Source organism: Lotus japonicus, chromosome 1 (genome assembly GCF_012489685.1).
Source record: "Lotus japonicus ecotype B-129 chromosome 1, LjGifu_v1.2".
Lineage (NCBI taxonomy): Eukaryota > Viridiplantae > Streptophyta > Magnoliopsida > Fabales > Fabaceae > Lotus > Lotus japonicus.
In genome coordinates this window covers 113,150,404-113,167,023 of record NC_080041.1, presented here as the reverse complement: position 1 = coordinate 113,167,023, position 16,620 = coordinate 113,150,404, and the positions used below count along the sequence as shown (strand labels likewise).

At 37.7% G+C, this 16,620-nt stretch overlaps 2 protein-coding genes across 5 annotated transcripts; one reads left to right on the top strand and one right to left on the bottom strand.

The window, feature by feature from the left end:
- Positions 1–15: 15 nt before the first annotated feature.
- LOC130729389 (nuclear transport factor 2-like) lies at positions 16–5,068 on the top strand. 4 transcript variants are annotated; one of them, XM_057581135.1, is made up of 10 exons: positions 16–205; positions 661–738; positions 832–969; positions 1,429–1,705; positions 1,794–2,014; positions 2,235–2,412; positions 2,509–2,630; positions 2,729–2,788; positions 3,564–3,627; positions 4,409–5,068. In XM_057581135.1, exons 2-10 carry the CDS (start codon positions 688–690, stop codon positions 4,762–4,764), a joined length of 1,467 nt encoding a protein of 488 aa, XP_057437118.1. In that variant the 5' UTR covers positions 16–205; positions 661–687; the 3' UTR covers positions 4,765–5,068. The 4 variants fall into 4 exon arrangements, with proteins under 4 accessions (XP_057437118.1, XP_057437119.1, XP_057437117.1 ...); XM_057581136.1 differs by having other exon boundaries at positions 1,788–2,014; positions 2,241–2,412; XM_057581134.1 differs by having other exon boundaries at positions 1,788–2,014; positions 3,564–3,631; positions 4,413–5,068.
- A 4,508-nt stretch (positions 5,069–9,576) lies between these two features.
- LOC130729388 (galacturonosyltransferase 8) lies at positions 9,577–16,362 on the bottom strand. Its single transcript, XM_057581132.1, has 3 exons — positions 16,022–16,362; positions 14,302–15,552; positions 9,577–10,090 (listed from the first exon to the last, which is right to left on the bottom strand). Exons 1-3 carry the CDS (start codon positions 16,175–16,177, stop codon positions 9,815–9,817), a joined length of 1,683 nt encoding a protein of 560 aa, XP_057437115.1. The 5' UTR covers positions 16,178–16,362; the 3' UTR covers positions 9,577–9,814.
- Between the last annotated feature and the right edge of the window lie 258 nt (positions 16,363–16,620).

Genomic DNA, 16,620 nt, shown 5'->3' with positions numbered 1-16,620 from the left:
ATTCTCCCTCCCGCATTGTTTGTCCATTGTATAAAAACCCGCTCGAATTCCCAGCGTGTTATTCATTTTTCACTTTAAATCGTGCAGGAGTGTTCTTTCTCACTCCTCTCTCTGCGAGATCCACAACCCCCCAAACCCTAGCAAACCCCTTCCGCAGAGGGAGCCTGAGAAAGAAGAACAACACCCGATCCACTCTCTCTTTCTGGTAAACCCTCTCTCTTCTAGTTTTCTCCCTCAAATTTCATTTTTCAATTTCTTTTTTCGGAATGTGCTTTCGTTTGAGTTGTTCTGGGTTTTGCTTGAACGTCGAAATTCTGGGTGCATACTGTGTTACCGTACTAGTTCTTGGATCAGGTAGTTTCTGAAGAACGCTTAGGATGCCTTTTTGAGAAACGATCTTTTATTTTTTTTGGGGAGATTAGGAATTATTTTACTTCATAAGTTAATAAAATGAAATTAGAGCTAATTTTTTATTCAAATATTTGTTTAAGTGTAAATTATGCCTGGGAACAACCCATAAATTTTGCTAACCCTAGTGTATTTTTTTTGGAGATGCTCTGGTTTTCGTTGGGTAATTTCGTGTTCGTTTAATGTTTAATGTTTTAATATAGTAAGTATGTGTATCGATTGTGATGCTGAGTTGGTGGTTTTAATTGGCAGTTGGGTTAGCTTTTGGAAACCGGTACAATGGCATCTTCGGAGCAGCAAGCTACTGTGAAAACTCCTGCCGCAGATATCGTATGTATATCTACATTTTGTCGTGCATGATTGATACCACCTGCTCGCTGTTCATCTTTCGATTGACGCGTTTTGAATGAAACTGTAATGTAGGTTGGCAATGCCTTTGTTGATCAGTACTACCATATGTTGCATGAAAGCCCTGAGCTGGTGCATAGGTTTTACCAGGAAGTCAGTAAGCTTGGCCGTCCTGAACAAAATGGTCTAATGGGGATTACAACTACAATGCTTGTGAGTTCTCTCTCTCTCTCACACGCACACACGCATCCTTTCCTGTGCATTTAACTTGCTTCTTGTTTATAATGTGCATTACTGATATTCTATCTCTGTTGGGTTTAATGATTTCATTTGATGTTTGATCAATTAGTATCATGTGCGTACATTTAACACTTGTGGCTCGTAGTTCAATCCCTTTATGGTATTACTGTAATCCCCCCTCCCCCCTTCAAAATCTCTAAGATTGCATTGTTAGAACTTAGAACCTGACCAGAAACTGTCTGGCTCTAATTAGTTGCTGATGCCTCTTCCTTTCTTTCCCTCTATTTTTGCTCTATATCTATTATCTGATCTATAGTCCATTTATTAACTCAGTTTTAATACTAATATGCATAAAATATTGTGAAGGCTTGAGCTCAATAGTGATGAAATTAATATTTTCTCTATGCATTGTTTTGAAATTTTATCATGCAGGATATCAACAAGAAGATACTCTCATTGGGTTATGATGAACTCAGTGCAGAGATCATATCTGTTGACGCACAAGAATCTTATGGTGGGGGAGTCCTTGTCTTGGTCACTGGGTTTATGATAGGCAAGGATGCCATCAAGAAGAAGTTTACACAATGTTTCTTTCTAGCTCCACAAGAGAAAGGATACTTTGTATTGAATGATGTTTTCAGATATGTTGATGCAAATGGAATCGAAGGGTCTGCTCACGACATTGGATCTCCTGTCCCCCCTGACAATGGTAATGCATTTCTATTCAATTTAAGCTTTTTGGTTTCCTTTGGCTTCCCTTTAAGATGCGGTTGTTTACAACCTCCTTTCAGCGGCAGATCCTTCTGTGCTGGAGACACAAGTTTCCGAGGAAATACCTTTGGCTGCTGAGGATGGTGATGTAGAGGAAGTCTACAATCCAGAAAATGGGCAAGCTTCAATTGAAGAGGAGGAAGCTCCTGTACCTGAGGTTCTTGATGAAATTCCTGATGATTCACAGGTGGTAGCTGGATTGGCATCGCCAGTTGACGGAGCACCAAAGAAGTCATATGCCTATATTGTTAGTTTCCATTCTTAGATACTCTGTACCTTTCTAGTAGTTTATAAGGTCATATTGAATTTCCATTGGAAATGCATCTTTATAATCTTTGTTTGAAAAAATAGGGAGTGGAATGCTAAAAATTGACCAGAATGATACTTCAAATTTCCTTTTTATCTGGATGAGTAATAATAACTTTTGGTACTGGTTGTTTTCCTTTCTAACTGGTGAAATTTTTAAGGTTAAGGTCATGAAAGAGGTTACAACACCATCTTCCACAGTGACCGCTGTTCCTGTGAAATCTGCCATTAAGAGCCAAGAACAGCAGGGTACTGCTGCACCTCCACCATCCAGCATGCCAGAAAGCAATGCTCCTGGTATAATTACTAATGAAGATGGAAACAATCAAGAAACTGAAGGTATGTTGCTCATATTCACAACCTATTGTTTTTGGAGTTGATTTTCTATAATTTTTTTACTGAGTTGTATTGTCACGTTCATTTGCTTTTGAACAGCTGAGGGATATTCTATTTATGTGAAAAGTCTGCCAGCTAACGCTACACCTTCTCTTCTGGAGACCGAGTTCAAGAAGTTTGGACCTATTAAGAGTGGTGGTATCCAAGTTAGGACTCAAAAGGTATTTTACTTGTTAAGTCTCTGCCTTTTTAAATCAGCAGTTAGCTAATTTATATATTTATTTCATTTGTTTGTTTTGCATGTTAATGGATTGAGCAGGGATTTTCCTTTGGCTTTGTTGAGTTTGAAGTGGCAAGTGCTGTGCATAGTGCACTGGAGGTATTTGTCAAATTTTATTTTCATAGTTCATCCTTGTCTGATATATGAGAAAAAATTTCTAATCCAAAATTGAAGGGGAGAAATAAAGAAATACCCGCCACCCGCCGAGTCTTGGACTACTATAACTGTCATTGTACCATCAATGACCCAAGTAACTGCCATGTCTGCAACACTATGCTTGTGTGATAGCAGCTTTCTCAAACTCCTTATGGAAGCTCTATGATGATGCCGGCTCTATCTTATGTTTGCACACCCTGCTTACGTTTTTCTTGTTAATTTCCCATATTTGTCTCTGAAATGATTCTTAGATTTAAGTTGTCAACTATGTAATGATTCCAAATATATATTAACAATTTGCAGATTATGTTCAATTTTACTGTGTACTTAGGCATATGTAGCAACTTGTGCACTGAAATGATGTTTGTTGATGAATATGATGGGGGTATACTCATGCTTGTAAATCTTATCTACTCATTTGCATGGGAAGTTTGTTAAAGCAAATGAAGAAAGCTTCTACTCCACTAAGTGTGCTGTGCTCATTGAGTTTGATTCTATTTTCATGTGTTGATGCTATAAGTTTTACAATGTTCATTACTACTGGATTGTGCTCGTCTTGAAGACTTAGTGTATTGAATTTTCCTTTTGTTTTTTCTTTCAAGCTTTCTATTCTGTATGCAATTTTCTAACTTTTGTCGAGGTCTATTATTGCTGTTGATATTTGTGCTCATATATTTGTGGCAATATTTTGTAATCAATATTTTTCTTTTCATTTCAGGCGTCACCAATCTTGATCAATGGCCGCCAAGTTATTGTGGAGGAAAAGAGATCAACTAATCGAGGCAAGTGCTTTTTATTATTTAATTTGGTCCAATTCACATGGAGTTGCGAGTCTGGAGTTTCTGCATCTGATAACACTGAAATTTTTCTGTATTCATCTACTAAAGCACATTTGCATGAACTTATTTGCATTGAATGATTAAGTAATTTCATACCGCATTTGGCATCCATTCAAGCATGATATATGCAATTGAATTGAAGCATGTTGATTAAATTATTTTTCACCTCATAAGGTAACCTTTGTGGACATTTATGGGGATGATAAATTCAATGAAATGTGTTTTATGTTGTGTTTATTTTTCTTTTACTCAAGGGCTAGCAACATATGTTGACTGTTGAGTATTTAAACGTAATTATTTCGTTGCTTGAGGAATGCCTATGGTTAATCAAAAGCTACAAAACTAATCCTTAATTTTTCAATTCCTTGCTGTCTTCTTTATGGCAAGAACTATCCAGCACGATATTTAGCTTGTGAAGGAGAAGTTAAAAATTTATTAATACAATTTTTGTATTAAGTCATACAGTTCTCATATCTCAGCTACAAAGGAAGCATATTGTTATATAATTTTTTTATTGAACATGAGTTTTAGTTTTCAACTATTTTGTGAGTATTTCATATACTTTTGTGGGGTTACTCGAGACTTAATCACATGAAATTTGTGTACAATTTGCCTTGCATTTTCCTAGAAAATTTTAGTCTCCTTTTGATCTGAAAGTTGGTTTCTGTTTATGTTATTGGTCACGTTGCATTTAGAACTTAACTGTTACGCGTTCTCTGTTCAGGTAGGGGACGATTCTCATCCGGAAGAGCACCAGTTTACAGGGCTGAAGGAGGTTACAGGGGTGAAGGTGGTTTCAGGGGTGAAGGAGGGTACAGGGGTGAAGGAGGTTACAGGGGTGATGGAGCCAGAGGACGTGGAAACTATGGAAATGGCCGAAGCTATGGCCGTGGTGATTTTAATGGCTGGGGGGAATTTGGCTTAAGGAATGGCCCTCGAGGAGGTTTTTCTAGCCGTGGAGGTGATGGGTATCAGAGAAGTGAGGGAGCTGGCGCTGGCCGCATGAATCGCGTGCCTGCTGTTAATGCTGTTAATTCAACGGCCAAAAGTACAGCTGTTCGTGTGCCTGCGTCTGCTTGAGGAACTATTCTTCATTGAGGCAGTCAGACTAATAGAAAATGTGGTTCAATTTGCAGTAATTGAGGCAGTTAGAAAGATTTAAGAGGAGCCTTTTTTTTTGAAAAGTTTATAAGGTTCTAATTTTTTTGTCGTCCTTTTGATATTAGTAGTCTTGGTAAAGGTAGTTTTCCAATTTATGTTCATTATAATGTCATTCTAGGTAGTTTATGTGCTTCCCCATCTTTTATGAATATAAATTCATATATTTTTTCAAATTGAATTGGTAGTTCTAACATGAGGTTGCTATTAGCATGATTTACGGAAATGATTTTGTAGAACTAGAGTTAAGTATTACTCTCGAGAAATGATTTTTCTACCACATTTTCAGCTATTATTGGTTATATTGGTTAATAAAATTAAAAACAACTAATAAATACCTGTCGCCCAGCCTTTTTATGTAAGCTATTATACTACAATTTACATTTGTTGATTTGTCTCGTGTCATGTATCATGACCCTTCTCTTTAATAAAACTCAACTTGTTTTACATACTGTTTGGTTCAAAGGAGGGGAGGGGAGGGGAGGGGAGGGGAAGGGGAAGGGAGAGGAGAAATTTTAATACTTATTACGTTTGGTTCATAGGAAGGGAGGGGAGGAAAAATAACTTATTTTTATTTGGTTCATGAGGGGAGAAAATATATTTTATAATTAAAATTACTTTTATACCATAAACCTCAATTGACAGGACCGCTCCTTCCATTGCAATAACATGATGACAGAAAAATTTCAAAGGAGTTATATAAAATCTAAAGGCGTGCATGGTATCTAGCTTATTGTGAAAATCAATGATCTGGGTCATCACGAAATGGTGTAAATTTGATAACTTTGAACAAATGGAAAAGGAAAAGGAAAAAAGGGAAATTGGTAAAAATAAATAAAAACCCACCTAGAAAAAGGAAATGGAACAAAGAACAACGGATTCATGAAAGGTAGGGTTGGAGAAACTAAGGAAGGAAAGCGAGCAAAAAATCCAACAGTGAGTGTGATGGTGAAACATTTACAGAAAGAAGGGAAACCCTAGGATGAAAAATTAGAATTTTTAGATTTAGGATTAAAAATTGGAATTTTTAGATTTGTGCAGAGTTATTTTTGTCCGAAATTTATTTCCCCTCCTAATTCCCAGTTTGGAGGAATTTTGCTCCTCTCCATTTCCCTCCCCTCCCCTCCTCAAGTTTGAACCAAACAAAATTAGATTTTAAAAATCTCTCCCCTCCCCTCCATTCTTCTCCAACCAAACAATTCCGGAAAATTTTATATCAATTAATGATCTCTTAAATTGTACGCATTACCTTAAACACCAACTATTTTGGAACGGAGAGAGTATTTCCGATAATGTGTTCTAAAGGTGGCGATGGGGTTATATTCATCTGCATACTTAAATGTGAAGTGGAATTAACAAAATCGAAATAAAAAAATCTTGATGAAGAAATAGAATGTCTTATATTCGATGCCTGAATTTCATCTGGATACTTAAATGTGAGGTGGAATTAATTAAATTGAAGTAAAAAAAATCTTGATTAAGAATGTCTTTGTTTTAGTTTTTTTAAACTTCCTTGGCTGTTGTTTTGGCTTTTAGAAAAATCATTAATTTCAAGTTAAAACATTATTTAAAAAAGCTACTTTGATAAGTTATCATAAAAAATTGATAAATTATTTTTTATGACTAAAAAAAAAGTTGATTATATTAGTGTAACCCGACACAAATCAATTATCTTTTGATTCTTTTCCTCATGTAACCAAAAACAAGACACAAATCAATTAGAGTTTAATGGATATGCACTGACAGTGTAAAATAGTTTTACACAGTCATCCAATCAAAGCATGCCACATAAGAGAGATAATTACATTTGACTTTAATTTTAATTAAAAGAATAAGATATTTTTTGATTTGACAGAATTCAATTGGATGTCTGTGTAAAACTATCAATTAATGATTTTATTTAAATCTCTGTATTTTTTTTAGATACCTAATAATCACTATTTTTTAATAGGAAAATGCATGACACCATCTTAAACTTCAAACTTCATAGCTTTAGCAAACAAACACCTCAAACTATAAATTCATCCTATTTAATAGTTTTTGCAAACAAACACCTCAAACTATAATTTCATTCTTGTTGATTCTTAAATTTTAACTCACTAATAGCTAATAATCTTACACATTTAAAAACAATATTTATAGGGGTTTGTTAACTTACTCCCACTTGTTTTTTAGAAGGAGTAAGTTAACATCCAACACCTTTTCTGTTGAACAAAAAACTCCACAAATTTGTTCTTAAAAATAACTAACTTCAGGGCTATTCATGTAATTCAATTTTATTTAAATTTTAAAATTAATGATTTCTCTCTCCTCATTAATCTTTCTCATTAATTTCAAATTAAAAGTTGCTTTTTTTCCTCTCCTCCGTATTTTATCTCTGCAATTTTTTTTAAAAAAAAAACCTCTGCAACATTATAACTTCTCTCTTCTTCCCTTTTCCTTTCAATTCCAGCACGCAAGAAATTTCAAATTAAGTCCTACATGTTGTCCGTTTCATGTTTCATATTAAGGTTCTTTTTGCTAATTGAGGATATTAATTTCTGGTCAAAGTTTAAAAAACATACATCCATTATCAGTAGATTAATGGAGGACATGCATGGGAACAACAGAGGAGACAAGAAAATGGAGCAGGAACAAAGATGATGGATGCTGAAGAAACGGAACACGTTTTGTTAAAATTGGAACCTGAATTTTAAAATTTAAAATTTAAAATTGAAAAGGAAAATCAAACTGAAATGTAAATTACCATAAAGCCATAAAGTCTAGGTTGTTTTAAAATTGGATGGGGTTGGTTTTTTAGTCAATAAAAAAAGGTGTAGCATGTTAACTTACTCCTTCTAAAATTTTAGTGGGTGTAAGTTAACAGCCCCCATATTTATAACCCTAAATTTTAATATTTGAATTTAAAATTTAAATAAATTTTATTGAAATATAAGTTGATTGTCTTGTAGTTTGAACATCTTATAAATCACAGCTGAAGTTTGAGTTAGGTTACCTCGTCTGAATTTCTTATGGTAAGTAGCACAATTGCCTTGCAATGTAGTTTACAGAGGTAGAGGGAGTCGTATCAATTATAGCAAAAAGATTAATATAATGTAGGTGAGTGTTCACGCAAAGCTTGACCATCACTCCATGGTTGAGTATAACCCTTTAGTGTGAACCTATGGTATCCTCTGCTGATAATGTCCGTGAAGACGCTTTGATGTCTAAGCTGCAACAAGATGAATATGGAATTAGTTGAGATCTGATCATACCTTGGTGCACCTGATACTCGCAGGTACACTGTGTGTTATGAGCCCTTCGATTTCTTGGGTTAGTTGTCCTTCTCAAGCAAAGGGACGCGACCTTTGTGTACGAATCATGGTTTCATTTATATTAAGAAGCATTAGTTTTCTATCTTTTTATTTGGTATCTAGGTACCGACCGGTAAGATTTGAACCCTGGACTTGGAGAATTCTAATCCATCAAGTACCATTTAGGCTATCCGTACCGGTATTAGTTTTCTATCTAAGTTTCATCTTAAATACAACCGGGAGTAAATATTCGTTTATTTTCTGTTTAATATTCTTTTATCAGTTTATGATTTTAATATACTAATTCAATCTAATGCTCAGCTAAGCATTTTGGTAAATTTTGGATTTGTCAGACAATAAAGTTTTTTCAATTAGCTGATCATGAAACAGTTTTCTTCAGCAGATAATAGGATTGAACTTGATTAAGAGCGGTCGATTATGATATTTGATCCAAAAAGCGTTTTGATGGTGATTGTGCTTCCAAAAAATATGACAGTATTAATGGTGGAAATGAGTAGGGGTGCGAAAAAAACTTAACTAATCCGTCAAACAATGCAGCTCAAGTATAAAAGGCGTTCAAAGACACATGACATGATTCTATGATGAAGAGTTAATCCTCATTGAAGTTTTTAGTAGAAAAATTAATAAAACAAGAGCCAAGGGCCACAAAATGAATGAGCTGAAAAAAGAGTGCTACCAATACTGACTTTGACACTATTTTTAACACACTTTGAAATCCAGCTAGAGCCACTAATCCTTGTATCAGGCTTTTCAAAAAGTAGACAAATCTCAGAGTGCTAAAAATGTATTTAAAAGAATGCACTTCTAACATTTCTCTATTTCATTTAAATATTTTTAGCATATAATACAACACTTTACTAGCAAATTCACTAATCATTTTTAAGTCCTATGGTTTGAGTTTAGTTTAAGATTACGACCAGATTACTACAATGTAAAATTTGGCTCGTCTAAAATAAGGGACTCATTTACACAGCTTTGAGAGAATAATTTTCATCTTTTCTAACTCTGAATTGTTACAGGGTGTGTTTATTTATAGGAGTTGACTAAGCTCAACCACCAACACGTTAGTAGTTTTAACTGAATTAGAAACTAACAACGAAACTAACAGAAACTAACTAACTACTAAAAGCTTTCAACCTAATCTCTTCATCTAACAAGGACCATCGCAACCATTGGTTGAGCAAACAATTGTTGAGATTTGAAAAATCACCATAATGTGTTGTACATGTGCAAGTAAGTGATCACAATCACAACCATTGATTTTTCAATCAACGACTGCAATGACTAACTTTACCCTGTAAAATGAGTCTCTTTAGAGGGGAGCTAAATCCCTATGATGTGAAGTTCTCAGTTAAAACAAGAATAAAATGCAGGAGCCAATTTGGAAGGTACAGCATTTAAATCAGCAATACAGATCAGGGGATCAACAACATTTTGTAACTTATCATTATGGAGTAAACATTATGAATAAATAAGGAGAAGACATCTTAGAATTACTATACTAAGTATTTTACAATTAGAAAGAGGCAAGATTTTTTTCTTGCACCAGCTATGACCTCTGTTAAACGTAGAAGCAACATATGTAAAAGATAACGAGCAAATAACTGCTGTGGCATATGACACAGCATCACCAAGTGTGAAGAAACTAATTAAACCATTTAGATACCAAAATTACAGGCCTGAACGAACTCCAACTCATAGTCAACATACTTTGCCCAAAGTGGTTTGAACTGAGTCATTGCAATGTCAAGCCATGGTTTCATGTTACCATTGAAGTGCACCACTGCCGCATTCTTTATCTCATCCATGCTGATGCTTGGGTTATAGCCAAGTCCCAGAACATGCCATGACTTATCCAGTGGCTTTGTTGTTGCGTAATATGTGATTAGACCTGGTGGCAATGTCCCCAGTTTCCACAATGTCCGGTTCTCGTTCTGCAACATCATGAGCATATCACGTTAAACATTAACATATGATGCGTGTAAAACATAACAAAAGTCTCATCCCACTAAGTGGTGAAAGTCAGCTATATAGATCACTTTGATTCATACTAAGGATACATCCAATTTTACGTTGGCTGCCGCAGGCCTAACACAACCTTCCTCCTTTATCCACGCATAGGACTGGCTATGCCCTATGCTGTGGACCACAACATGGGTGGAGTTGTTAAACATTAATATATGATATAGGCTCAAAATTAAAATTTAGTGATAGGAACCCAATTGTTAGGGATAGGCCCAATACTACTAGAGTCCATGGAAGTAAGAGGAAGAGGTGCAATGCACCAAATCAATTCCCACGAGAGGTGTAACCACCTGCTGAGGTGGCATGAGCTGTGCAGGTAGTGGGAAAGAGAGAGAGATTGGGGTTATATAAGCATGTATTGTGTGAGAGAGAGGTTAGGCTTGAATTTGGATTAGGCTTGGACTTGGGAGAGAATAGAGGCACTCTCGAATTTGCCTCTGCTATCTTTTCTGTTTTCTTTCTACTTTTCCCTGTAATTTCCCTGCAACACTGCTTCTGGGTATTCTCCAGAGGATTCAGTGCACATCTATCATATTCTAGTTTACTACACTTTGCTATTTTCCTGGTTCCTAACATTGGTATCAGAGCACCGATCTAGGTGCTGTGGTAGCCATTGATTCGCGAAGATGTTTCCAGAATTTAATGGAAGTGTGGCTTATGGATGGATCATCACCGTGGAGCAGTACTGTGAGGCGAAGGGAATATCAGAAGAGAAGAAATTCTCAGAGGCGGAGAAGGCATTGGCGCGTGATGCGCTCTTTTGGTGGTATTCCTGGAAAAAACGAAATCAGAGGGCAAAATGGTGGGATTTTGTGATAGCATTGTTGAGAGAATTCGAACCAGAATCGGAACTGTATCTGCCAGACCTAGTTGCAGATTCAGAGGAGGAAGAAATTCCTGGACAAGAAGAAATTCATAAGGATGACGCCAGAAAAGCCAAGGAAGAAAACCGGGAAATCAGAAGAAATTGGTGTGAAGATTGGATCCATTCCAATGGCTACTAGGGTGATCAGCGTGAAGTCGTTCCGAAGGATGACGACGAAACTGCGACGGAAGAGAAGCCGATGGTTGCACAACTTCAAATCAGTGACGCTCTTGAGGAATCAAGAAGAGTGACAACAGTTTTAACAACTCAGGTAACGATGGGGAAGACGAATCCAGAAGGGAAGATAGAACTGACGCTACCAGAGCAAACAGAATGTGGTGCTGCTACAGCGGCGCAAACTTTGACGACGGCGGCGGAGGAGACGGTGGACCAAGCAACTACGAAGGTGCAAACAAGAGCACTGGTGATTGAGCGACCACCTCCAAAACCTCCGTACCATGGCGGTCATTGTTATGTTCGAGGCGGAGCCGGCGGGAAGTTCGGAGCTACTGCAGCGTGGATGAAAGATGCCAAAGACGAGGTGGCTAAGCGGCGGCCACCACCTAAGCCACCGGAATCCATGGACAGTGGTGTTGGTCCGGCAGCGCTCACCCCACCGACGGCGGCGTCGGGGTCGGAGAATCAAGCCACACCGGCAACGAGAATGGGAGAGAAGGTAGCAGAAGTCTCTAGAAGTCTGAAGGCAAGTGCATGGGCAAAATGGAAACCGTACGGATTGGGTTCTTCTCCCAGCCTAATGGGCCTGGCCCATGAGGTGAGTGGTTGTCCTACTTTCACAAAATTGTTTGACAAGTATTTACTTGCTACTGGAAATAAAGAGAAACACGTGTTAGAGGGTGAGAATCATGGTGTACAAAATATATCTTCTAAAATTGTAAAAATGACACATGCCCCTACTAGCAACAGGTTTCAGGTTGAAATGATATTTTTGAGCCTAGCCCAGTTGCTAGGACACACTAGTGGAAGAGAAAAGGTGGGCCAAGCCCAAAATATTGGAAAGGAAGCTGAAGCATGTCTACAAGCCCAAATTAATGAAAAGAAAAAGGAGTCTGAAGCATTTCTGCAAGTCCAACTTAGAACAGGGACATCCAATATGTGGGTTATTATTATGTTTAAATTGTTAAACCCTGATGTTGGTACTGTGATGAACTACCAGTTTGTGGATGTCATATCTCTGCTGGAAACACCACCCTATGATACTAAAATGGTGGTTGACACAGGAAAGGGTGCCAAGCGGCCGCCTCCACAACCACCTGATCGTGATGCTTGTATAGGCAGGGACAAAATGGAAGAGATGAAGCTAGTTTTCTATAAGATTCATTCTGCAAGTACCCATGTTTCATCTTCATTAGCAATTGCAAACATGCAGAAAATCCCACACTCACCCAAAACTTTAGATACCATGGTGGTGTCATGCTTATGGCAAGGAAAACCAAGTTATAGTTTGGAGTTTTACCAATTTCCTGAAACTCTGACCCATGTGCATAAGGCTGTTACAACATTGTGTCGTCCTACTATTTCTAATGAAAGGGAATTAAGGAATTGGGCTCTCCCAGGTACTGAGTTACATATACTGAGGTGGGGACTTGAACAGAATTGGAAGCATTGCCAAGTGATAGTCATTTATTGGGAAAATTTGAAGCTGCAACCTCATGAATTAGGGTCATTAGATAAGACACCTAATCAGAATTTAAATGCTGATGTTGGCTCTAAGGGAAGTTGGGTTTTCTCATTTGAATTGAGCTTTACACATTGGGATCCTGGAGGTTGTTCTTACTTTTCAGCAACAATTGGGTCAGCAAGTGTTGCCTCATGTTGGCTCATTGTCTCTACCGGATTAGAATTTGAATTTCAAAACTGGGATTCACAAGTTACTGAGTTCAACAAAATAAGGGGAAGGCAAGAACATATTGCATGGCATCAACCTTTTGGGAGTACTTTGAGTTCTTTTCACTTTTGTTCGCATGGAAGTAGGGGGCTGATTTTTCATGGTGACTCTACTACTGGTCGAGTCAAGGATTTGTGGGCTCATTATATATTTGATAATGGGGAATACTGCTACATGCTTCTTGTATCATGGTTAGAAGAAGAGCTAGTACCTGAAATGTTGAGTACTATTCTGAAGGTACAAGATCAACTAAGTGCTCAAGCATATCAGCTGCAAAGACCACTGGAATTGCTGACTGGAAATTGGCTAAATTCTCTGTCACAACTTCATAAATCAAGGTTACTAGCTGTGGAACCCTATCAGGCATTCAATGTTGGTTCTCATGGGAATTTTAAGGAGATATTGAGCATGGGAATGGAGGAGTATGAGCTGAAGAAGGTTTTGGCAACTCCACAGCAAAACCAACCTCTTTCACTTATGTTCTTAGTAGAGAATGAACTGTCAATACAGACTGCACAAGTGATGACAACAATTCTAGGTTCTCTGGTTGCATTACATGGACTGATTACAGGGCAAAATCTGCTGGACCAAGATGATTTGGCGGTGGAATCAAAGGGAAATTATGGTCTCGCATATGCCCGAAGCTTGTCTTGTTTTACACATTGGAATTCAAGGGGCTGTTCTGATTTTTCAACAACAACTTGGCCCACATATTTTCAACAATGGGATCCAGGTGGTAGATTTTATAGTCCTTATTCAGATTCTGCAGGGAAGTGGATCAAAGGGAGGCTGTTACAGGTCACTTTGGGGGCAGCAACATACATTCAAGAAGGGTTTTCCACATCCATCCTTGAGGACAAGGATGTTTTGAGGGGGGGAGTGATGATAGGAACCCAATTGTTAGGGATAGGCCCAATACTACTAGAGTCCATGGAAGTAAGAGGAAGAGGTGCAATGCACCAAATCAATTCCCACGAGAGGTGTAACCACCTGCTGAGGTGGCATGAGCTGTGCAGGTAGTGGGAAAGAGAGAGAGATTGGGGTTATATAAGCATGTATTGTGTGAGAGAGAGGTTAGGCTTGAATTTGGATTAGGCTTGGACTTGGGAGAGAATAGAGGCACTCTCGAATTTGCCTCTGCTATCTTTTCTGTTTTCTTTCTACTTTTCCCTGTAATTTCCCTGCAACACTGCTTCTGGGTATTCTCCAGAGGATTCAGTGCACATCTATCATATTCTAGTTTACTACACTTTGCTATTTTCCTGGTTCCTAACATTTAGAAACGAAGAACAAAAAAGTAGTGGCAAAATAATGGAAGAATAACAATATCATCTTCAAAAACTTACCAGATTCTGCCAGTAATGATACTCTTCTGTGCATTTTTCCCTTCTCCAAGCATCCAAATCAAAGAAATTCATTCCATAAGCCCATGCACAGGCCTTCGGATTAAATTTTGCTTTAATCAAGGGATGTGAGAAATTCATATACTGTGCATATCTATGGAATGACCCAAAACATGTTTCTACAGCTCCATTCACTTTGCCATCCATGTCAATCTTCCATAGACCAGTAAGGTCCTTCTGAACTACGATGTCGTCATCCAAAAATAAGATTTTATGCAGCTTTGGGTACATTTCTGGCAAATAGAATCGCAAATGGTTCAATATTGACAGATATTTAGGATTCCTGAACTTCATATTTGTTGTGTCCTTCGTCGCATTCTCAAGCTTGTTCTCAAAGTAAAATCTCTGCAGGTTAGCAGACTCCAACTGTCGAAGGACCGGCACATAAGAAGAATTCAGGAATTTGTAATCCTCAACTGCCTTAACCTCAATGTGTGCACCATTGTAATCCTTCAACTTAAACATTACTTGCATTGCTCCCAGGTTCATCTTATCAGTCACAACATGAAACACATGCTTCCATGGTTCCTGTGCATTCTTTGTTGCTGAATTGACCACAACAGAAGCCGCGACAACATTGTCCGAGAATAAGGCATAGTGGTACAAGTTAGGGTCTTCCACTTCTGGAGGAGTAGGCTTCCCCTCATCTGAATACTTCTCCGCATGAGCGATCCGCTCTTCCATCAACCTCATTGAGAGACAGTGTAGGCTTTTCGGAATTGACTTGGCTGCAATCAAGCTGGAGAAAGCTCCCTGCTTCTTCGCCTTTGTTAACTGCTCATTCACAGCAAAAATAGTATCCTTCAACTTCTGAATCTTGAGCTGGTTATCAAAGGATTCCTTGGCTTCGCTAATCACCTGCCGTGTGGTTTTAATCCGCTCCTTCACTTCCTTTTCCAACTGGCGAACCACTGATTCATCAACAGGGGCTCCATCATTGCTGAGAAGAGACCTGTATTGAGGTTTGTTCATCAAATCCAAGAAGCTCCGCGATAGTTCTGCGAAAATTCTAACAAGCTTTGAGCTCTCAAGCTTGAGCTTTCGCGCATAAGAAGCATACACAAGAGCCAAAGATCGATGATCCTCAGCTTGCTTACGGATCTGGTCCAAGCGAGGCTTGAGGGGATCTGTTTTCAGAGCAAGAATGGATCTCCTTATTGACTCAAATCCATGAGCAATACCACCATCAGAAACCTAGCTCAATCAAAAAAAAAATGAACAGATTAATCTAACTTGATAAAATCTTTTTCCTTTTAGTAACATTTACATTGAAAATTTCCCAGACTAGACAGAAAACGAAACAAAACAAACCATGCTTGTTTCCCGAGAAAATTAGCACACATCAAACATACTTCAAAAGCACAAGAAATTAATCTTGCACCATCAAATCTAAGTACTTTCCCATTTCAGTAACCATTTCATATTTTTTCCCCGAGAAATTTAGCAACCCATCAAAACCTTACTGGATCTTAATAGAATCGGATCTGGACCCATTTGCACCCAGAGAGTAAAATCGAAAACTAACCCCACCCCACCAATTTTTTCATCGAATTAAACCAACCCAGAAACATAGAAAGCCATAAATGAAGAAACTTCAATTTCAGAAGCTGTTTGTTTCCCGGGAAAATAACAGAAAAAGGGGTAGTGAAAACGGAGCACTTACCGAATGGTGTTGCTGATGCGAGGCGTAAGAGTAGGTGGTGAAGAGAAAGGTGAAAGCGAAACAAATGCAGAGGGCGATGGAAATCGCAGAAGCGAAGAGTGTGAAGGAGAAGCCGAAGGTTCGGATCCTGGAGCGTGGAAATCGGGGATTCACCATTTTGGTATTGAAATCAGAGAGGATGATGATGATGATGGTTGATTCAGAAGAAGAAGCAACACTCACTCATTCACACACACACAGGTTTTCTCTTCTCACTGTGTGTTCTTCTCCACCATGTGAAAGAGGAAGTGAAGCAGAGATCGGAAAATTTATAGCTGGGTTTAACTTTAACCTGATTATTTAATTTCATATTTATGAGTTGTGACTATATTGTATTGGAAAATAATACTGAAATCTGTTGTGATATAATTAATATAATAATGAAAGAGTTAAAGGTAAATATATATGTACTTAACTTTATAAAAATTATCAAAATATAAATAAACCATTTCTACACGATATAGATTTATTTTGTAATTTAATTTTAAGATTAACAACTTTCTATTATTAATGATTGTTTTGTTCTTTCCCGTTCTTTTGATGTAATAGACCTTTCGTTT

What these genes read in the sequence shown, in the direction of transcription:
- LOC130729389 (XM_057581134.1), top strand. Translation starts at nt 688, where the DNA reads ATGGCATCTTCGGAGCAGCAAGCTACTGTGAAAACTCCTGCCGCAGAT. An exon ending in TCCAAGTTAGGACTCAAAAG is followed by an intron (nt 2,631 to 2,728) that starts GTATTTTACTTG and finishes TGGATTGAGCAG; the next exon opens with GGATTTTCCTTTGGCTTTGT. An exon ending in AGATCAACTAATCGAGGCAA is followed by an intron (nt 3,632 to 4,412) that starts GTGCTTTTTATT and finishes CTGTTCAGGTAG; the next exon opens with GGGACGATTCTCATCCGGAA.
- LOC130729388 (XM_057581132.1), bottom strand. Translation starts at nt 16,177, where the DNA reads ATGGTGAATCCCCGATTTCCACGCTCCAGGATCCGAACCTTCGGCTTC. An exon ending in CGCATCAGCAACACCATTCG is followed by an intron (nt 15,553 to 16,021) that starts GTAAGTGCTCCG and finishes TGATTGAGCTAG; the next exon opens with GTTTCTGATGGTGGTATTGC. An exon ending in ATCATTACTGGCAGAATCTG is followed by an intron (nt 10,091 to 14,301) that starts GTAAGTTTTTGA and finishes ATGATGTTGCAG; the next exon opens with AACGAGAACCGGACATTGTG.